The following is a 23,480-nucleotide window of genomic DNA, read 5'->3' as shown; positions in this document are numbered from 1 at the left end:
GGAGCCTCTCCTGCCTCCTCAGCAGCGCTAAGGATGTCCAACTGCAGCTTAGGCCTGCTCCCCGCTGGCAAGTGGACATCCCCCAAGGGCTCCCGGGCTGCCAGAGGGATGTCTGACTGCCAGTTTAGGCCCAATCCCCTGGTGAGCGGGCCTAAGCCAGCAGGTGGACATCCTCTGAGGGGCCCCAGACTGCGAGAGGGCACAGGCTGGCCTGAGGGACCCCCCCCCCCCCCCCCCCCCAGTGCACAAATTTTTGTGCACCGGGCCTCTAGTCTATAATAATAAAAACATAATATGTTAATTAGATCTGACAGCCAAACGACCTTCCGGACGACATTCCAAACGAAGCCACAGTGTCAGCGGCCGAGGCAGAGGTGGTTAGGGGTTATCAGGCAGGCAGGTGAGCAGTTAGGGGCAATGAGGCAGGCAGGCAGAGTGGTTAGGGGCAATCAGGCAGGCAGGCAGGCGAGCGGTTAGGAGCCAGCGGTCCCAGATTGCAAGAGGGATGTCCAACTGCCAGACATCCCAAGGGATCCAGGATTGCAAGAGGGTGCAGGCCGGACTGAGGGACACCCCCCAACCCTCCGTGCATGAATTTTGTGCATCGGGCCTCTAGTAATATAGATTTATATACACACATTTGTGAATTTTTCACCATTTTTATTTCATATATAGAATATCAACCCCTACCCCCAAATTATTTCTACTAATTAACCCATTGCTCCTTTTTTGTTCCATAAACCTCAAACACAGGGTGAGTTGGAGAATATAAAGACCTTATAAGGTGCTTGTAAAATAATCAGGGCCATTTCATTGCACAATTCTAGGGGCACCAGTCTCATCATAGTGTATGCAATGCAGTCCCATATAACTCCTTCCAGTTGAGAGCAAAACAAATGACAGTTTTTTAAAATGTCATTTAAAAATGACAGTTTTTATTGATTTCAGAGAGAGGGAAACATCAATTGGCTGCCTTCTGCATGATCCCCACTGAGGATCGAGCTCCAAACTCAGGCATGTGTCCTGATGGGGAATGGAACTGGTGACCTCCTGGTGCACAGGACAATGTTTAATCAACTGAGAGCCGCACTGGCTGGGCCAAATGACAATTTCTAAACCAGTCTGTGCTTTTTCTAGGTGAAAATATCACCTTTATAGCCAAGGTCAAGGCTGAAGATCTTCTTAGAAAACCCACTGTCAAATGGTTTAAAGGGAAATGGATGGACCTGGCCAGCAAAGCTGGGAAGCACCTCCAGCTGAAGGAAACCTTCGAAAGGCACACGCGGGTATGGCCCTGAACTCCTGGCACAGGGGCCTGGCTAGCTCATCCCTTCAGGGTGGATAAAAGGTCATTTTTATGTTCAGCTTTGAGAGATTTCAGTCCCATAAAATTCTCTGGAGTTAGTGTTCCTAGCGTCTACCCTTAGCACGCTTGCCCTGCTGTGCCCAGAGGCTGTGGAGCACAGTACCCCTCCTCTATTGAGAGCATCATCATAGAATCCACAACAGACGCGTCTTTAAGACAGTGCTACAGGGTTGGGGAAAGAACTGAAATGTGATGGCATCTTTCTGCCAGGTAGGACTGACATGTGTTGGATGCATTTCATTGCAGATATACACATTTGAGATGCAGATCATCAAGGCCAAAGAGAACTATGCAGGAAACTACAGATGTGAGGTCAGCTATAAGGATAAGTTTGACAGCTGTTCCTTCGATCTTGAAGTGCGCGGTAAGAGAGCCTTCTTGTCTGAATAAATGTGATTATTTTTGATGGGGCATGAGGGGATGGAGGAGAAGGCCATTTAATACTATGATATTTTGAAAATAAAGTTTCCTTTAAAACTGTGTGTTTCTGGTTGTGGTGGTCCCAGCAAGCTTGCTGAATTAAATAGTTACGAGGTAATTTACAAGGGGAAATTGGGGATATTATTGCTGAGCATCTCTTGTTCATGCTACCTGTATCCCTTCAATCTCCCAAATAAGGGCTGAAGCTGTACTGAATGTACATGCTTCATTGGGTCCACTTATTCCCACTCAGGTTTGAGGATAAGTTAATACGGCACAAAGATGTTAGGATACCCAGGTGGAAGGGAGGATTTCTCTTATAAGGACAGAGATGAGATATGGAAGTTCTTCATTTATATGTTTGGATTTAATAGGGATAAATGTAAAGGTGTACAGGTAGTTTGGGGGTGGGAACCACTTCTCTGAGTACACAAAGGGAAAGTTTACTTGGCAGTAAAGGTCATAAACTTAAGATGACTCCAAAGTGTGATGTCGCTACCAAAGACAAAGCTGGCATAATTTAAAACTAGGCCATTAGACACGGCATAGAATCTAGGTTTAGAAAATGGCACCCCACTCTGCAGCATGCTGGCTGATCCGCATCTGGAGTAATGTCTTGAGCCCTGGGCGCTATACTCCACCAGGATCCCTTCTGAAGGAGGGTGGCCAGGGGGATGGAGAATCCAGAAATCGTGCTCGATTCAGTGTGGATGGAGGAGGTCCTGCATATACGATTCATTGTAAATAGAGGAAGGGCCATCACACAGAAGGACAGGGCCATTTTCCATGTACTCGAGAGTGTATAGGCAGATTAGAATCAAAAGGTAGAAGTTAGGAGACGGTGAATTTTGTCTTAACATTAGAGTGAGCTCTTTCGATAAAGCTTTGTAGACACAACAGCTGGTTGTGAGAAGCCCATTCCAAGAGATGCCAAGCAGAGGCTGCGTGATCTGGGGTGGAGGTGTTGTCAAGATTTGTGTATTAAGTGGAAATCTGGTTCTGATCCAACCCCATTGGGATTATAGAATCTAGCCAGGCATCTCTGAAAATCACCTGAAGGGCTTCTTAAGAATTTTGATATCTGGGTACCTATCTCTGATCAGGTGAATCAAAATCTCCAGCAGGGAGATCAAGAAGCTGGCACTTTTTGAAGCTCTTCGGGAGATTCTAATAGGCAGGCAGGTGGAATGACAATGGGCTGCGGTAACATTGATTCTGTGTGAGGGAGGATAACTTATGCTATCTCGGTAGCATTCCAGGAGGAGCCATGCCCCTTCACCTGGCCTTCCTTCCTTCTGAAGAATCCCCAGTCTGGAAAGGAACTGAACACAAAACTGCCTTCTTAATGGTGTTTATTTTATTGTTTTTCTTTCCTTTCAAAGAATCTACCGGGAGTACTCCAAACATTGACATCAGATCTGCTTTCAAGAGAAGGTAACTTCAAAAGGGACTCAACGTAGCTTTTGTACAACATGAAAGTGGAGGATTTTTAAAAAACACTTTCTCTTCCTCCACCCTCTATCATTTCAAATGAGAATTTTTTTTCACTATAGTTAAACATACCATATATTCAAAAGTTAGTGTTCTAGAAAAGCCCTGGGCTTAAGGCCAAATCAAGTATATATTGATTATGCTTTTTAAAAAAAAAAATCCTCACCCAAGGACACATTTATCGATTTTAGAGAGACGTACACAGAGAGAAACATTGATGTGAGAGAAACATCGATTGGTTGCCTCTCATATGCATCCTATCCAGGGACTGAACCTGCAACCTAGGTAATGTGCCAAGACTGGGAATCCAGCCCATGACCCTTCAGTGTACGGGGTTAACACTCCAACCAACTGGGCCTCACAGGCCAGGGCTTATGGGTCATTCTTAAGAATATTCTTGTTAATAGTGAAGCTCCCATTTTGGCAGGTTTCACAGTTGCCTTATAAAAACACACTTTCAATCTATTCATATGTGCCTTCTTCCTTCATTGCATTATTTCCCACCAAGTGGCCAAAAAAGATAAATTTATAAAGATACACATCTTATGTAGAACCAGTTAAGTAATGTCAGAAAACTTATATCGCTTTTCATCTAGAAATCACTTACGGAGCTATTAAAGAACTTTCGAAAACACATTTTTGGACTTCAATTCGTATGACTTATATGTTATACACAGTTTTTAAATCCGCAGACTCCCCTTAGGAACCATAGCTAACATTTTTAAAGAGCAGGAAACAAAATCTTTATTAAAAAATTAAACATGCAAGTGAGTATATAGTGCCATTTAAGTGTAAGCTCCATAGCTTCTATTTAGAGTTTATAAAAAATCAAAGATGGTTGCATGTCTACTTTAAGATGCATTTCTCTATAGAAAAGCACTTTAAAAAAATCCTGTAGAAGGCTCATCAACATTTCAAAGGCAAATTTTTGAAAAATTCATTTTAAAAGAAAATGAAAAGCTTATACGTATTTCCCTTTAAAACAGAAAGAAATGCAACTTTTATTTATTTATTTTTCATTTTTTTAATCCTCACCCAAGGATATTTTTCCATTGATTCTTAGAGAAAGTGGAAGAGAGAGGGAAAGAGAGAGTGAAACATTGATGTGAGAGAAACATTGGTTGCCTCCTGCACACACCCGGACCAGGGCCCGGGCCGGGTAGGAGCCTGCAACCAAGGTACAGAATGGAACCCGAGACCCTTTGGTCCTCAGGCTGATGCTCTATGCATTGAGCCAAACTGGCTAGGGCAGGAATGTATCTTTTAAAAAGCTTTGCACTAGCTCCATTCTTTTATGTCGGTATCACATTATCTGATTCATCTATTGGTGGACACAAAGAGGTTACCTTTGAATATAAGCTTTGCACTTATATATGTGACACTGGTACACTTCGTCCTCCAAGCCAATCTCTGTTTGACACGAGTGACAGAGATCAGCAAAAGTCCTTTGCTTTTCACATGGGTATGTTTCCAGACCCTCCCAACTTGCAAAAACAAAGTACTTTGTGTTGTGTGGCTTCATTGCATTTGTGTTACTCCATTTTAACACAAATCTAAGCCGTTTTATATATGCAATCTACAAAACTGTGTCTCTTCATGTTTACTTTTCCACAAGTTACATACTCCAAAAAGTTTTCAATGTCACTTGTGTGAAAAGGAATAGTTTGTGTTGATTTAGTCCCAGGACTTGTGTGCTGGTACAAAATTGCATATACATTATACGTAGAGTGTTTGGGGGAAACTGTTGTGTATGTGTCTCAGCACTAAACCCAGATTTGCTTTTCTTTCGTTAATGACAGTGGAGAAGGTCAAGAGGATGCAGGGGAACTTGACTTTAGTGGTCTCCTGAAACGTAGGTGAGAACCAAGTGATGGAGTGAGGAGCTGTGGCCTGGAAATTTTTAGATACCCACTCAGAGAAGTCAAGTTTAAAGTAGATGTGTTTCAAAGAATTTCTTATTTCTTAAAACGTGTTTTGCTTATAGAACATAACAGAGTCAACTAAGAAAGAGACAGAGAAACAACTGCATACTAATCTGTTCAAGGTTTTAGCATACTAATCTGTTTAAGGTTTTAGCTGGTGCTGTTATATTTTCTTCTTATATGTTTTATGAGTCTTTGCATATTTTCTTAGTCGGGGATGAAGAGATTGAAAACTGAGACAGAAGACAAATACCTAAAAACCTCTAATTTATCTCTTTTCAACCATGATTCCCTATGATGCTGGAATAAAGCTTCCATTCTCCTGCCTTTGATATTTGACTGAAAAATCAATTTCACAATTTTGGTAGAAGTCTATGCAGGTGTGTGTGTGTATATATATATAATATACACATATATATAATATACACATATGTATATAAAATACATATATATTTTGAAGGCACACCTACTTTAATATAGCATTTATGATTTACTGTATTTCATCAAATCTAAGACACCATCCATTTTAAGATATACCTGTATTTTATAAATCACTGAGCAAAAAAAAAATTGCTCCTAATAGTTTAGTATGACATATTTTTGATTATAAGATACATCTTTCTTTCAGAGATGTTTAAAATGTCAAAAAATGTTCATTTAAAAAGAAATAAAATATGGTAGTAAAATAAAAATAAATATTTAGCATTATCACACCCTGTTAACATTGTTCGCTCTTATAATAAAATTTGTACAACTTCATTATGGATGTATAGCATATAATCATTTTATATGATTTCTGTCTATACAGTTGCATATATAATTATATCATATGCAATATTATATTTGTTATATATAAAGTTAAACATATCCAGATATTTAGTGAAGAAACAAGAGGAAATTGATTGTGTTTATCTACTAAATTTGTAAGTTAACAGTAAAACTACAACTCTAAATTTATGATATATAATATTGATATCAGTTTTCATTTAACTTTTTAGGTTAACTTTTTATTCCTTTTAGTGCTTGCTATGGTTGTTAAAGGAACACAAGTACAAATATGCTTGACAACAAATTATAAAAAAAAAATAACTGGGATATCTCAGTTTAGTTTGATGCCTTTATTCAAATTCCAATGAATGAAAAATTCACCCCAGCTCTAAACATTTAGGTTGAGAACAGAAATATTAAAAGGTGCAATTTATTAACTACCAATGGATATTAGCCAATCAATATACATTGGCAGTATCAAATCATCTTTCTTTCTTTGGACACTTCAAATTGATGCTTCAGTTTATAACACAAATTGACATTTTATGAAGACAAGAAAGGTTTTTTCCCTGCAAATATTTACTCAACCAGCAAAATACCATTTTCTTTGTATGTATAGAATATAATGCTACAGGTGATGTGAGGAAAAGAAATCCAGTGTCTCCCAGTGCCTGGTACACAGAAAGGGAAGAATACATATTTGTGGGAGGGAAAGAATAGTGGTAAAAACATGGATTTGAGTTTCAACTCTACCATTTACTGATTACATGACTTTGGTCAAATTATATGTCCTCTCTGAGACTTGGTTTCCATATATGTAAATGTGGAGAATAAAAACTACTTAATAGAATTATTGTGAGAATTAAATGTAAAAGGCATGGCTCACAGTAGGTGTTGAATATTCACTTCCACCAAAAATGTGACATTTTCCCTTGAAGTGTTTATATTTTTAAACAAAATATATACATATACATATCAACCAGTCAATCAAAACATGATACAGTAGATTATTAATTGTCATACTCTGGGTAAAAAGATAAAAGAAAAAAGAACAGACTAGTTCTACCAGTTTGCAGAGTAAAAGAAATCATCTAATTAATGGTAAAAATTACTAAGGAAAAAAATTACTAGGAAATATGGGCAGCCAACATGTCTCATTTTCTTTACATCCCCTAATTATGATTTTGACTCATAAATAGATTGTTGTTAACATAAGAATATGTTCATTTAATATACTATATTAATCCATCAACATAACTTTACAAATCATTGTGTTTTTCTACTAATTTGTGAATTGCATATGTTTTCATTGTGGTAATGACACGTGGTTACCATATCTACTCTAAGAGTCTATGGCAAAACCCCTATCTGAATATATATCATTATAACCAACATCTCCATACAACAAAAGATATCCCTGCCCTGAGTAAATCTTTTAGGTAGCATCTTGTTATGGGTTTTGACCTATATAAATACTTGAAAGTTTTATTCTACATAAAATTTCTATAACTGCTTTGTACTTCACTAGGATCATCAAGTTATAGAAATTTTTATGTAGATGAAAGTACTGTGAATGTTATATAGGTTAATCCCAGTGCTTGGAAAGGAATCAGGAGTGCCTATAGAAATTTGAATTTTTCTCCCTACTATAAATTAATGCAGCCATGCAGGTAGGGCCATCTGCAGCCACACATGTTAAGAAAAGATATGTTCTGGATGAGTTAAGAAAATGCTACAGATGGGAGCCTTGATCTCACAATCCAGTACAAAATGAGGAATACTTCAATCTTGCAATTTGGGATTCAGTTAAGTGACAGAGAGAAAAGGAAGGAACAGGCAAGAGGTCATCGGTGTTTGCACACAAAATTTGATAAAATTAAGAATGTGGCAGAGTGAGGTATATTTTGGTGTCTTAATAGAAAAAGATGGTGAGGATTGGTTTTATGAATCTATTAGTACCAACAAAACTTAAGAAATCACACGGAAAATGATCTTTATTACTGGCTTCCATCATATAAATATTCACCTCATGGATCTAGGTATGCCTCAGTGTTTCACTTGTGCCTCTTTTTAGCTATTTTAATCTAGTTTGCTATCTTTAAATCCTTTCGCCAGTGTCAGGAGAATACTTGAAATGTATATGTATCTATTTAACACAATGTATCATGGCACAATTTTACAGTTTGGGGACTATATTGAGGCTGGAATGCAACAAAAATAAAGCATTAATAAAGTGGATTGAGGGAATTCTCACAGAGAATATATACATATGTACATATGCATTTTAATAGCAATTCTTCCAGACTTCCTACAAAATATTTAAAAGACATTTGAAATTTAGACTGCTTTCAGACAGTAGATTTAGTAGATCTGGCAAATTATTACTAATATTCCAACATCAGTACAATTTCCCAAGCATTTCAATGTCCCCAGGTTAATAGAGGGTGTTGTTATTTCAGTGAGTGAACACAATACTTGTGTTTTTAAGAGGCACACTTTTTCTAAGAGTGTTTTCTAGTCCTTTCCACAAAGGTTACTGATGGACCAGTGACCCCCACTCCCTTCCACTTCCCAGATTAGCCTCAGCATCCTCTGCCTCTAGGTAAAATGACTTACATGACAATGGAAATTAGGTATTCAGAAGTCATCCTTGCCTAACATCACCCTAAACTCTATGTTAATATTTGTATTCTCCTCCCATTCCCATAATTGCAATCCAGCATTTCCTCAAGACACTGAAACAAGTGTGATTCATGTGACAATGCAAACATATGTAATCCATCATTTGCTAACATAATAGCATGAGTCTGTTTTCACACTGATGTTTAAGATGTGTTGACCAGTTTTCCTGGAAAATCATATCCAAACCAGCATTATTCACAGTAAGTAGTCACTGTAACATTCCCTAATTAATCTGATAAAAAGTCAATTAAATGTCAACAAAATCAGGATGATTTAGCCAATGAAGGAAATCCATTTAAATTATATTTTGCATTTACCCTAAGGATCTTTTCCTAAAGAGTGTGTATTCCTGAGTTTTTGTTTCATTTTTTTGGTTTTAAAACAAGGGCAGACAAATATACTTTAAATCAAATATTCTTTAGTTGTATATGTTCTTTACATGTTCTATATGTTCTTTAGTCAGTAATCGAAGTTTTGAGTCATAATTTTGACAATTACACTAAGAAGTTACTATTCCCTTGTTCATGTAACCCTTAACCATTCGCTTTAAAGTTTAACATTTATATCTTTATAACTCATACCAAGGCTGTCCTAAAAATTTCAAGACTGTACTTTAAAATGAAAAAAATAATTGGCCTCGTTCTCCTTCCCCTGACAATTTAGAAAACAATTCTTTTCAGAATCATATGTATCCACAAAAATCAGACAAAAAACCAACCAACCAAAATAAAATAAAATAAAACGTGGCAATTTCAAATATTTTTGCATTAAAAAAATAGCAAAAAATGATTAGCATACACATTTACTAATATGGTAAGAAACACGCTATTTGCAAAATCCAAAGGTGTGTGTACTATATGTGTACTGTCTTCATATATAGATAGATAAGTAGGGTGTGCACACCAATGAAGGTAGAGAGCCTTTTCCCCTCATAGACCAATATTTAAAACTTCTAGTTCTTAATCTACTTTTTTCAATAACCATATCCTAGATGAACACTGGTCTTAAGTTCCTCAAATCTCACCTTCTAGACTTTTCAAGTTGAAAAATAAGTAAAAATACCTTCAGGCTATTTCCTAATAGCCTCCAATCCTCCCTCTCCCCTCTCCCACCCCACCCTACCCCCATCCCCGTCCATGTGCTATATGCACTAGGAAAACCAGTGTTCCTATACGTGCACCTATCTGATCTTTAACTATCTGGAATCTTCCCTGAGACTTAAAGCAAAGCCCTAGACTTTCTTCTCAGCTTAAGTGCTCAGACACTAAACAGAGCTTTCAACACTGAACCGGAAAACCCTTCCCGGTCGTTAAGGGCCAGCGAGCAGCCGCTCAGCTAAGCAACGGTTCTCCCCGGTTAGGGAGGTGAAGCAGCAGCAGGACGAGGAACCCGAGATAGACGTGTGGGAGCTGCTGAAGAATGCGAACCCCAACGAGTACGAGAAGATCGCCTTCCAGTACGGCATCACCGACCTGCGCGGGATGCTCAAGCGGCTCAAGCGCATGCGCAGGGTGGAGAAGAAGAGCGCAGGTGAGCCCGCTCGGGGGCGAGGCCGCCGGGGAAATCTCGGCCCAAGACCCTCCCACCCTCCCCCTGGGTTTAGGGTGGGACTGGCTGGGGTGGGTTTTGTAGGAGCGAATGCTTCTCTTGATTACCTTTGTTTTTTTTTAAATTTCTTTATTGGTTAAGGTATTACAAATGTGTCCTCATCCCCCCCATTAAACCCCCCCCTCCCCCCCCCCCCCTCATACTCTTGATTGCCTTTGGCTCCAGGTGAACTAGTCCACTGCCCCGCACAGCACTGACTACGTAGATAGTCGACAAGCTACTGAAGGTGTAAGGTTAACAGAAGGATTACATTAAAATACTGCCACTTACCGCATATAATAGAGCAGTGGTTCTCAACCTTCCTAAGGCCGCGACCCTTTAATACAGTTCCTCATGTTGTGGTGACCCCCCAACCATAAAATTATTTTTGTTGCTACTTCATAACTGTAATTTTGCTACTGTTATGAATCGTAATGTAAATATCTGATATGCAGGATGTATTTTCATTGTTACAAATTGAACATAATAAAAGCATAGTGATTAATCACAAAAACAATATGTAATTATATGTGTTTTCCGATGGTCTTAGGCGACCCCTGTGAAAGGGTCGTTCGACCCCCCAAAGGGGTCGCGACCCACAGGTTGAGCACCACTGTAATAGAGTATTAAATATTCCCAATGTCACTGATAATCTTTCAGGGGCCCCTTCCTCCAGCCTCCACATCTCCCTGACTCTCTAATCCTTCACTCCTGTTTAGGCAGAGGAGATTCGATGTCTGTTTTACCATCAGATTCTTGTAAATTCACTTCTCACAGCCAATAAGGTTATCATCGTGTTTTGTGAAATAGCGATGCTGCTCCCTGGTGACCTAAAGTGGATGCAGTTCGTGTGGTTTTTAAATACCCTTTAAAAAAATACTGTAAGACGTTGACATTTAAACTAAAAAAAGAAAAGAAAAGAAAGAAATATGTTTTAAATTGATCATTAGCTCTTCATAGTTTCCTATACTTGGTCATCGTCAGTTATGGTTTATGACACAGCAGGTTAACATATCAATCCAATTCTTGTTTATTGTTTGTTAATGTTCAAATGGAATTTAAAGAATCTCACCACCTCCTTTTTAAAATCTGCCCTTTATTTCTCCATGTAAATTGGTTGAGAAATGGCCCCACAGAAATATAGAAGTGGTTTGTTTCTGTTTTGTTTACCAACTCGGCCATTCTCAGACTTCACTCTCTCAGACTCCTGAAGTTTTATTTCTGAGAGGTGTCTGACACACCGGCCTTCCTTATACTTGTCACTTAACTCTGAATTGATGTCTCGAGGTATGTGCTAGATAACTTTTTTAAAGCTAATATGTATTTTATCTTGCTAAAATATGAGGACATGAGCTTGTTTGAGAAGTAGTATAATAAAGTTGGAATGATGGAAATGCAAGCTTGAAACTACGTGAGGCATTGCACACTTAAAGGTTTTTCACAAACTGTTTAAATGAGAATTATTATCTTTAAAATCATAAAACATACGAAGTTTTAAAAAGGTTAACTACCTTTGTTTAGGACCTTTCAAAGACAATATTTTAAAGGACCACTATGTTCTATGTTATTTAAATTTTGTTGAAACCCTGCGTTCCTAACTACATACGTAAGAGGAGTTTTTAATGTGCCACTATTTGGGCAAGTATCCACAGTACAAAAATATCTGATAAGCCTATTTCAATTAGTCAAAGGCATTCAATTTAGTCTTATGAGTCATTGAATTTATCTCACAGATTCTAGATTAAAAAACAAAACTATCTGTGACATAGAAGACATACGAAGGTAATACCAATAATCCTGACAGTAATTGCTAGTATACTAGGAGGATAAGCATATTCTTCAAATTCAATTGGGTGCTTTATATCAGACATCCCCTGAAGGATTAGGACAATCATTTTTAAAGCCTCCTCAGTAATTCCTTTCTTATGTTTCTTCCAAAAACATGTGGATTCTCTTTAAACTTTATAAACCATTTTATTGTATGTAAATAAGCCCAGAATTCTAAAATATAAAGGGTAATTTGTTAGGTTTCTAATTTTTTTCTTCTCTGAGTCTTAATTTTTCATTTTGTTTTGGGTTCTCATACATATATTGACTATTTAAATTCATAGCATACATACATGCATATTAACATCGTTTTGCTTCTTCTCTCTACTAGCTTTTGCAAAAATTCTTGATCCTGCATATCAGGTTGATAAAGGAGGCAGGGTAAGGTTTGTTGTGGAATTGGCAGATCCGAAGTTGGAGGTGAAATGGTATAAAAATGGTCAAGAAATTCGACCCAGTACAAAGTAAGTGAACTTTACCAATAATCAGTGATAACTATATCAATCAAACAGTAGTTTGACTTAATTTTCTATGAATAACAGCACTTTTTATTTAACTTTTACAAAGCAAAATTATATAGAGGGAGAATAAAAACTTTTCATGTATTTTGAAACCATTAAAATTACAGCGCTGTATGAATTAAACCTTGTTTTAGATTTAATTCTATACAAACTATTTCAGATGACTCCCAATTATGGTTTTTGTCACTACAAGTTATATGTGATTATATCAGGGTGTTACCAAACTTCTCTCAATTTTTTAAAATAAAAGTTTGAAAAATTTTGAAATACATATTTGATATACCAGCTGGGTGTCCCAATTTATAAGTACATAAGTTTTGTTTTTCCAGAGTAGCATCCAAAGCCTGTGTTTTATTATTGCTTGGCCCTCGCCCAAATGAAGAAGACAGACTAATCCCTGATGTCTGATGGTATCGCTGGTCTATTATGAAACTGATTTACAGAGATCCTTGCCAGCCCGAGAGATTTTCAACTCCAATATGTTTTTAAGTTAATAGGATTCACATGCACATCTATAAAAGACTTTAATCCTAAAAATTTGTCACTTCTGTAGGACAATTAGATGGCTTCTGATTTCTTAATGTGGTCATGCCTACAGAGTGACTGTGATGATAGTTTGTACCTGATAAAAACCTCTTGAAGGTGGCCTGAATTCACCAAAAACATAATTTTACTTGGTTATCTTAGTCTAGAAAATGTTTAGTGTTTTATCCTCAAAGTCTTCAATTTGAGAATTTCCCAACTAAAATGTTTTCCTGTAGTCTGTTTTAATGCCCTACTACACTCATCTATATTCCAAATCATAGATAATGAAATTGGGCAGTCTTCTTGGCTTTTAGTGTTTTTTTTTGTTTCCAAATACCCAAGTTCTTTCTTAATAGATGGTAACTGTGATCTGATAACACTAGTTCTTAAGCTCATTTAAGAGATTATCACATTCTATAGAATTACTGTCTATATTAATGATTAAGTTCATATTATTGCTTAAATTGTGTAATCATTTATTTGCCCCAAAAGTCTGTGTCACTGGACTAGGCAAGGAGTGGAATCAATGAATCAGTGAATAAGATCAAGGCTCTGTCCCTCTATAAAGTAGATAGATTGGTCATTTAAAAAAATGTATAGAGTTGACAATCTCTCAGACAACCCTGTTTTCCAAAAATGGGTTAAAATATTAAATAGAAAATATGTGAGCACTGATTTATATTTGAAATAAAACCTTAAATAGAAGAAAATGACTGAAATTAAATATTAGTGTATAAGTATGCATATAAATTACATTATGCATTATAAAGATAAAAAGTGGTTTCATGTTTGCTGTTCATTAAACTATGTAAGATATGCTTCATAAATGGCAGATCAAAATTATATCCCTGTCTTTCAAGCATTACCAAATTATAAGCCAAATTTTCTGGCAAGAAAGAAAAGAATAAAATCAGGTTTATAGACTCTGTTTATCTTCCTCCCATTTAAAATAGATACATCTTTGAACATAAAGGATGTGAAAGAATTATGTTTATCAATAACTGTGGGCTAACAGATGATTCGGAGTATTATGTGACGGCTGGCGATGAGAAATGTTCCACTGAGCTCTTTGTGAGAGGTAAAGTGAAATCTCTTGCTGTAGTCATCAAGAGCCAGGGGCTGTCTGTTGGGGGTAATAATTAAAGTGAAAGTGATGAGGTGAGGTCTTGAGCCCCACAACAGAACTAAGTAGCATCTCTAGAGATGGTTTCGTTTGGACGCTCGATTGGCTCTGTATTGAAGCTACTCTATCCTGGCAGTTAAAGTATATCTTAATTAATCTTCAGTTTCATTGAAGACTAGAAAAGCCAAGGAGAGAAAAAACTGCTAAGGACAAATGCCCATAGGTTTTGACTCAAGCAAGCAGTACTTTACAAAATAATTATTCTAGTTATACACTGTAGTCATCAAGAGCCAGGGGCTGTCTGTTGGGGGTAATAATTAAAGTGAAAGTGATGAGGTGAGGTCTTGAGCTCCACAACAGAACTAAGTAGCATCTCTAGAGATAGTTTTGTTTTGATGCTCGATTGGCTCTGGATTGAAGCTACTCTACCCTGGCAGTTAATGTATATCCGGCATCAGTGGTTGGCACTGAGAGCTCTAAAGAGTATCATTTCCTAAGACATTGTGAAAAGAGCCAGAGGGTGTCAGTGAAGCCAGCCACCACTTATTTTTATTTTTGTGAGACCCTTGCTCAAGACAATTCTGCAATCTCTATCACCCATCTAGAGCCAGAATCAAAGAATCTTAGTCTTAAAGGTTCTCCTTCATCAGAAATGTCTATCACCTGGTATCTTATTTCCATCCTCTCCCTCCCCCACAGTAAAATGATGTTTGATACATTTTGTCTGCTCTCTAGAACAATAATTTATTTGATTTGATGAGTTCTGGGAAAATTTACTCAGGATTGTCAGCTATTTATTTTGCCAAGCAAAGTCATAAAGACCCCCACCTACTATCTACCATCAAACAACTAACCACAGCTCTGTGGTATGATACTTTCTTACTTCTGGTTTTTCATCGGTGAATAAGTTTGGGGTTGTGAGGCAGATTTGGAACATTTAATGATTCTGATTCTCTCTTATTTTCACACTAGAACCTCCAATTATGGTGACCAAGCAGCTGGAAGATACAAATGCTTACTGTGGGGAGAGAGTGGAATTAGAATGTGAGGTGTCTGAAGATGATGCAAATGTAAAATGGTAAATATCTTTAATGAGGTCTGTTCATTTTTAATAGACACACAAAAATGTACCTTCATAGTTTGGACAATAGGAAATTGTTTTTACAGATATGAAAAGAATTCCAGTCTCATTCATGTTAGTATAAATGGTAACTATACTAAGATACTGTTTTGTTTTTTACTTATGGAACTGAAAAAGATCTGAAAAGCGTTAATGAGGTCTGTTCATTTTTAATAGACACACAAAAAAGTACCTTCAAAGTTTGAACAATTTTGTATGTAAATCAGTTCTTTTACAGATATGAAAAGAATTCCAGTCTCATTTGTGTTAGTATAAATGGTAACTATACTAAAATACTGTTTTGTTTTTTACTTATGGAACTGAAAATGATCTGAAAAGCTGTATTGGTAAGGATGTAGGGAAGTAGGTTCAAGGTTGCCAGTTCTGTTCAACCCCAAAGATAATAGATGCTCTTCACCTCTATACCATGCTTCCTCTCACTATACCATGCTGGCAACTTACATGAAATATATACTTTAAAAAAAATTTATTCCTAAGCATTTTGTTGTTATAGTACCTCAGAAAAAATATTTTAGACTAAGAATCACCAATTACTTAAAAAAAATAAAACCTTTTTTTTTTTGGTCAGATGGAAATATTTAGTTGTAAGACACCACTGCACTCGGACCAGCCAGTTGGAAATATTTAATTTAATTTTAAATTAAAATGCTTTGTTGGGAAGTATAGTAAATTACACGGCCGGAGTCTGTAGTAATTGGCACAGAGTCGATTGTTCATTCTAATCTAGAATCATCAAATGTATTAAGCCATTATTCTCACTAGTGTACGTCAAAGGCCCAAACATGAGTAATATCTGCTCTTAGCATATTCATCTGTTTGATCTTAAATGGAAAGAGGGAGCTTATGTTCTTTTCATGTAGTTTTTCAGACATTTGTCATAATAATAATTTATTGATAGATTGATTTATACATTCTTTAATTCATTAAATTGTTCTTGAATGTCCGGTGTCCTGACAGATATTCTACAAAACACTGGGATATGGGGAAAACAAGGCCAAAAAGGCCCATCTCTTGAAGGGTCATTTATAAAAAATTTTAATCTATTTTAACCCAGGTTTAAGAATGGTGAAGAGATCATCCCTGGTCCAAAATCAAGATACAAAGTTAAAATTGAGGGCAAAAAACACACTTTGATCATAGAAGGAGCAACCAAGGCTGATAGTGCAGAATATTCTGCAATGACAACAGGAGGACAATCATCCGCTAAACTTAGCGTCGGCTGTAAGTAACACTTCCTTGGATGTCTTCCTTGTTGGCTTACCAGTGGTGTTGCATTTGTTAATTCCATTTTAGAAAAGTTTCCATCTATTTGATTTCTACCTGTGGCAATTTTAAATATGTAAAATTAAATTCCATTCTAGCTGTGTGTCTATGTCCTATCAACCGGGGTCTCTGAGAAAAGAACCAACTATTCAAGTTCACAGTAGAACACCCATATTGAGAGGGAAGGATAAAAACCACCTGCCAGAGAAGTTACCCGTGGTTAAGAAATATTTTCATCTCCAAATCACATAACAGATGATAAATAGTTAGACATGATATCAACTCTTGATCATGTTTGCTTAATCCATAGGCAAACTTGCTATGTGTTCATTAAATAAACATTCAACATTCTGCAATTACATTTGAGATGAGAGTTACTCAACTAATAGGCCTCAATTGAGAACACTGAAGACCTAATTTGCTCATATGCTTCAGAGGCATGTGAGAATTAATGTACTTCTCCTAAATGCCCACTATTAGTTCTCAATGGCAGTCTGTCCCTTTCAGTTAGATATGAAAATTAAAATAGCAGATCTCGCAAGAAGATTGATAATACACACAGAGCAGAAATCCTACTTCCTTACTGCTTTCTTGGTCCAGTTGCAATTCATATGATCACCAAATTATTCAAAAGTAATTTCAATACACTCCTATGTTTCCTGGAGTGGTGGCCATTTTAGTTTAATATCAAAAAAGGTTTTTTAACCATAGGCAGATCTGATATTTGTATCCACTTAAAGCAGGTACAGTCAGTTCTGTTATAATGCAACATGTGCATTTCTGAAAATCACTGTGCTATCCAAAGTCATGAAATAAAAACCAAAGGACTAGGGGGAGGGAATGAGGTTATGGACACAACACTCAAAATTTTTGTCAGCAACACATCTTACAAAAACCCAAAAAGAACCTAACAAAAATATTAGCACAATTTACACATGTTAAGTGGTTGATAAATAGAACAATGTATATGGTGCTTTACCTTAAAAAGAAACTGACATTTGCTTATGGAAGTGGTGTCAAAAGTGTTGCAGCTTGTGAGCTATTGGATAGTGGTAATCTCAGTTATGCATGGATGTGGCTCACATCACATGGGTGAACTGAGGCAGCCGGTAGATGTGTGTGTGGGAATGTGGGGGGTGTTTTGTACAGTCCTACCTGGCTCAGCTCAGCTGGGTGCAGTTCTTTAAATTCACCTAATCTTTGTTATGAATGAAATTGTATGCAATCAAACATGAGATTTGTGTTATGCTACAATTGCCCCCTTAATATATTAATTGCATTGGAACAAATTCTCATTTTCAAAGCAATCCTTAATAGCAAAACTGGCCATACCGTTGTGAAATGACACCATGTTTGCCTGTCTGGATTGGGTTTGGCACTGATAATTGTCTATTATTTTTGTAGTGAAGCCTCTGAAGATATTGACACCTCTAGCTGATCAGACTGCAAAACTTGGAAAAGAAATCTGCTTGAAGTGTGAAGTCTCTGAAAACATTACAGGAAAATGGACTAAAAATGGGCTACCTGTTCAGGAGAGTGACCGCGTAAAGGTTGTACACAAAGGAAGGTAAGCAAGCTAGGCAACCCTGAAGTGAAGGCTGGTCCCCATCTTTACTTTCTCCCCTTCCTAAATTACACATTGGCAAGAATGTTTGAAGAGCCGTCCAAGGGAAAGAATCTATTTCTGATTCATTGCTGCCGAATAGCAGAAGCATATATTTCTCTGTTATACATCATGTCCTACCTGTATTCCTGGGTCTGCACCTTACAATATGGTGCTTTGTCTATTCAAAACCCACTGACTGATTCTTTCTATCTAAACATGAGGTTAGAGGAATGATACTGAATTCTACTTGAGGAACTGGTCAAATTGGATTAACTGTCTCTAACCAATAAGTGTCACATGACCTTTCCACAATTTTTTTGGAGGGGAGGGGAATAATATCCTAGAACCTAGCAAAAATAATCTAAGGCATGGGTTCTCAAACTTGGATCCATGGATCCTAACAATATCGTGAATGAACTTTAAGGGCCTTCATAAATCCTCTGAAATTGTTAGCAAATTTGATGTGTACAAAAATACCTGTTTTTCTCCAGCAAGAAGATCCGTAGTGGCCATCAGATTTTCACTGGCTCATGACCTCAATAAAGTTAAGAAGTATTACTCTTAGGTTTGGTATATAAAGCCAAAGTCAAGGTTATTCTTAATAATTTCTGGAATCTTAAAGTATGGTATCAGTGAGATATTTTCTTTTAGCCTTTTTAATGCCATGAGATAAAAAAGAATAAGAGATTCTTGCTTAATAAGCATGTTGTATTTGTAGAGATAACTCCATATAGTCTAAAATAGATATTTAATATGGACCAATACATAGGAAAATTAAGACTTCACATTATTCTCTCTCTAAGCTGCACTAAACAAGTTAATCAGATAAAAGCCAGGTGTCTCCTCAGTTTGGGTCATATACAATCTAAATCTTTGCAAAGTCTTAGAAATATGGTTTTCTCGTTTCCTTAGAATCCACAAATTAGTGATAGACAATGCTCTCATTGAGGATGAAGGGGATTATGTATTCACACCAGATGACTACCCTGAAACTTTGTCTGCCAAAGTTCATGTGATTGGTGAGTAGATAAAAGTAACTTTTGCAAAGTCCTGTTCTTTTATTTTTGTTGTTGCATACCTTGGAATTGTAACATATTCAAAACTGTGTGATGTTTAAGGAAAAAAATACATGAACTGTTATTAATCACTATCATATGATTGATTCTTAAGAAATCTTACTATGAAGTAGTTTTGAAAGGTGCCTCCTTTACACTTATTGTTGGCGCTCTTGTCCCACTTCGGGCGTCCATTTATTGTTGGCTGCTTCCAGGGTTCAGAAAGCCCCAGTTCGGGACGCCATTTATGCCGAGGTTCATGTCCCAGCATCAAGAAGGGTTAATGAATCTGGAAAAGGGGCTGCGCGTAGATGACATAGAAGTCCAGAGACTAATAAAGAGTCCGGAGACGAGATATAATTTTGAAAGGCATTGGGGGTCAGAAGACCTTCAGCTAAAGGAACTGAAGAGTCTGTCCCTCCTTGTCTAGGACCCTTGCTTTTATTAACACAATTTGTCCTAAGGCAAGGTGGAGATAATACACTTCAATGGGTAAGGTTTCAAAGGGTACAGAGTCCATTGTCAGAATGGGGGAATAGCCTACGGCTGTTCAGGTGTTTGGCCAGTAGGAGGCAATAACATGTAGATTAAGATGCCCTTTAACTGTCTGGCAGCCACAATCAGTTTCCTGTTCAGATTTGGGGAAAATGCCTTTAGCCATTCCCAGATGGTGACTACATGTGTGACTCAACCCTGTTGAGTCCCCAAGTCTCATCAACCTTTTGATGAAACTCTTAAAATTATGACATGCTGGAATTGGTCTACGGCAACACTGACTCCTCTTACATTCTTTTTGGACAGATAAAATATTGATTACTACCAATGTTTAACACTAGCCAAGTACTAGCCCAGATATTCACATGGGAATGACTGTCTGATAACAAAGGCCATGTTTAATATTCCAGATCCTCCTAAAATCAACCTGGATGGTCTTGATGCTGACAACACAGTAACAGTAATTGCAGGGAACAAGCTTCGTCTTGAGATTCCCATCAGTGGAGAACCTCCTCCTAAAGTTATTTGGAGCCGAGCAGATAAGGTTTGTTCTACACACACACACACACACTGCCCACCCCACTTCCTGACCTCCATTAGTTAGATGAAGGAAGAAGCAAATAAATGTACAGGGGTACAGCAACAATGTAATTCTTTTGACAAAGAAAGATCAGTGATTCTCAGACAAATGTAATAATCATTCCTTTACCTTTCATATATATGACTACGTTCTATGTGACCTGGCATGTTTTTATGTGCAGTGAACAAGATTATATATTTCATTCTAATGAATGTCAGGGAATGGGATGGAGGAGAAAGAGGCAATGAATTATTTAAATAAATAGATGGATAAAATTATTTTGCATAGTAATAAGTGCTATGAAAATTAAACAAAAATAGGCAAATATAATTAGCAAGTGGCTGTGTGGTGAATGACAAAAGCCTCTTTAAACGACAACAAGGAACCCATTATGTGAAGATCAAAGAAGAAAGATTTTCAGGTGAAGTCAATGCAAGTGCAAAGGATAAAAGGAGAGAATGAACTTGATTTGTTGGAAGAATGAAAAGAAAGCCAGTGTGACTGGGGTAGAGTGAGGAAGAGAATAATAAGGTTGTAGTGGTAGACTAGTATCAGCTCATATGTGACCCTATGGATTCCTATATAAAACTAGATGCCTGGTGCACGAAATTTGTGCACTTGGGGGAGGGGTCCCCTCAGCCCAGATTGTGAGAGGGCACAGGCCAGGCTGAGGGACCCCACCAGTACAGGATCAGGGCCAGGGAAGGATGCAGGAGGTTGGTCAGCCAGGGAGGGACCGTGGGAGGGCTCCAAGAGCATGTCCGGCCCATCTCTCTCAGTCCCCATCAGCCAGACACTAGCAGCAAGCTAACCTACCGGTCAGAGCATCTTCCCCCTGGTGGTCAGTGCACGTCATAGTGAGCAGTTGAGCAGCTTTAACATATCATTAGCATATTACACTTTGATGGGTTGAATGGCCAACCGGAAAACCGGATGCTTAGCATATTAGGCTTTTATTATATAGGATGTCGTATGGGCAGCAAAACTACTCCATATGATTCTATAGTTTTGGATACATATCATTATAGATTTGTCAAAACCCATAGAATGTACAACACCAAGAGTGAACCCTAATGTAAATTATGGACTTTAAGTGATAATAATACATTACTATAACAAATGTGCTGCTCTGACATGGGGTGTTAATAGTGGGAGAGGTTGTGCATATGTAGGGATGGGTCATATGAGAACTCTGGACTATCTGTTCAATTTTGGAGTAAACCTAAAACTAATTTCTTCTTCTTCATCATCATCATTATCATCATCATCAAAGAGTTGGAGAGTATTTCCTCCTTTTTTTATTTTCTAGAGGAAAAAAAGTATCATTGAGCCATGGAACAACTTCAAGCAGTGCAATTGGAGTCTTGAAAGAGGGGGTCAGAAAACTATTTAAAGAAATAGTAGTCAAAATGTTTCCAAATTTGGCAAAAATTATAAATGCAGATACAAGAAGCTCAATAAAAACCAAGCACAAGGAGCATTAAGAAAATGACTCCAAGACTCATCATAATTAAATTGCTCTAAGCTTGTGAGTAGGAAAAAACCTTAAAAGTAGAAAGAGAAAAAAGTCACATTTAATACACAGGAACATAGGCAAGGATGACTTCAGATTTCTCTGGAAGCAAGGCAAGTGAGAATACAGTGGGCAACATCTTTAAAGAAAAAGACTGTCAACCTAGAATTCTATACTCAACAGAAATACTTTTCAGAAATGAAAACAAAATAAAATGATTTTCAGATATATAAAATCTGAAAGAAGTCAGCAGCAGCAAACGTGAACTATAAGAAGTGCTAAAAGAAGTCCTTAAGTTAGAAGGAAAAGGATATCAGATGAAACATTTTCACAAAGGAACTAAGAGCATCAGGAATGGTAACTACATTTAATAGATAAACACATAAGAGGTTTTTGAATATTTAAATCTCTTAAAAAATAATTGACTGAAAAATAATAACAATGCACTGTGTGGCTTATATCATAGGTGTAAGTAAAATTTATGACCAGAAAACCATAAGGTCAAGTGGGGAGAAATGGAAGTAAGGATCAGTAGAAATAAAATGGAAGTATGCTATTGTAAGTTTCTTTTCTTTGCTACACATGAACTATTATAACATCATGTGAAGGTAGACCATGAAAAATTAAGGATGTATACTATAAACCCTAAAGGACCTACCTAAATAAAAAATGATTTATAGCTAATAAGCCAACAAAGGACATAAAATGCAGTCACCAAAACATTTATTAATTCAAAAGAAAGGCAGGCAAGAAGCATGAAGAACAGATGGGACAAATAGGGGGAAAAAGCAAGATATAAAATTGCAAAGAGAAATATATAAATTAGAGATTTCAATATTCTTCTTTCAATAGTTCATAGAACAAGAAGACAGGCAATCATTAAGTATACAGAAGATTCAAAGAATACTATCAACCATCTTGAACTAATTGACATTGATAGGACACTCCATTGAAAAAGCAGATGGGCATTATGTTAATAAGCACATAGGAAATTTATTTACCAAGATAAAGCATAAAAAAGTCTCAGTAATGTTAAAGGATTTAAGTTATGCAAGGTATGTCCTCTGACTACAATGGAATTAATTAGAAGCAATAACAGAAAGATATCTGGAATTTTTCCAAATATTTGGAAACTAAGGAACATTTTTCTGAAGAACTCATAAATTAAAGAAGTAATCATAAATAAAATTAGAAAATATTTATGAAATTCTGCTAAATCAGTACTGAATAGCCTTCTATCTATAAAAGAAATGGAATTTGTAGTTAAAAACTTGTCATAACAAATCAACAAACGACAAGTGCTGGAGAGGATGCGGAGGAAAAGGAACGCTCGTGCACTGCTGGTGGGAATGCAGACTGGTACAGCCACTATGGAAGACAGTATAGAGTTTCCTCAAAAAGTTAAAAATGGAACTCCAATTTGACCCAGTGATCCCACTTCTAGGAATATATCCCAAGAAACCAGAAACACCAATCAGAAAGGATATATGCATCCCTATGTTCATAGCAGCACAATTTACCATAGCTAAGATTTGGAAACAGCCCAAGTGCCCATCAACAGAATGGATTAGAAAACTGTGGTACATCTACACAAT

At 37.0% G+C, this 23,480-nt stretch overlaps 1 protein-coding gene across 12 annotated transcripts in view; it reads left to right on the top strand.

The window, feature by feature from the left end:
• The window catches only part of MYBPC1 (myosin binding protein C, slow type), a 98,650-nt gene that overhangs the window by 40,490 nt on the left and 34,680 nt on the right, over positions 1-23,480 (top strand). For 10 of the 12 annotated variants that reach the window (XM_014528737.1, XM_014528736.1, XM_014528732.1 and 7 more), the window contains 12 exons: positions 1,138-1,286; positions 1,613-1,730; positions 3,169-3,220; positions 5,077-5,133; positions 10,010-10,179; positions 12,395-12,527; positions 14,063-14,187; positions 15,205-15,310; positions 16,428-16,594; positions 18,041-18,203; positions 19,155-19,261; positions 20,203-20,336. In XM_014528737.1, coding sequence (XP_014384223.1) covers positions 1,138-1,286; positions 1,613-1,730; positions 3,169-3,220; positions 5,077-5,133; positions 10,010-10,179; positions 12,395-12,527; positions 14,063-14,187; positions 15,205-15,310; positions 16,428-16,594; positions 18,041-18,203; positions 19,155-19,261; positions 20,203-20,336 — 1,481 coding nt within the window. The remainder of the gene's footprint in view (positions 1-1,137; positions 1,287-1,612; positions 1,731-3,168; positions 3,221-5,076; positions 5,134-10,009; positions 10,180-12,394; positions 12,528-14,062; positions 14,188-15,204; positions 15,311-16,427; positions 16,595-18,040; positions 18,204-19,154; positions 19,262-20,202; positions 20,337-23,480) is intronic. The other 2 variants (XM_014528735.1, XM_014528742.1) reach the window with 1 other exon arrangement.

The sequence above is a fragment of the Myotis brandtii genome, unplaced genomic scaffold (assembly GCF_000412655.1).
Source record: "Myotis brandtii unplaced genomic scaffold, ASM41265v1 scaffold65, whole genome shotgun sequence".
Classification (NCBI taxonomy): Eukaryota; Metazoa; Chordata; class Mammalia; order Chiroptera; family Vespertilionidae; genus Myotis; species Myotis brandtii.
This window is presented reverse-complemented; position numbering and strand designations above follow the sequence as displayed.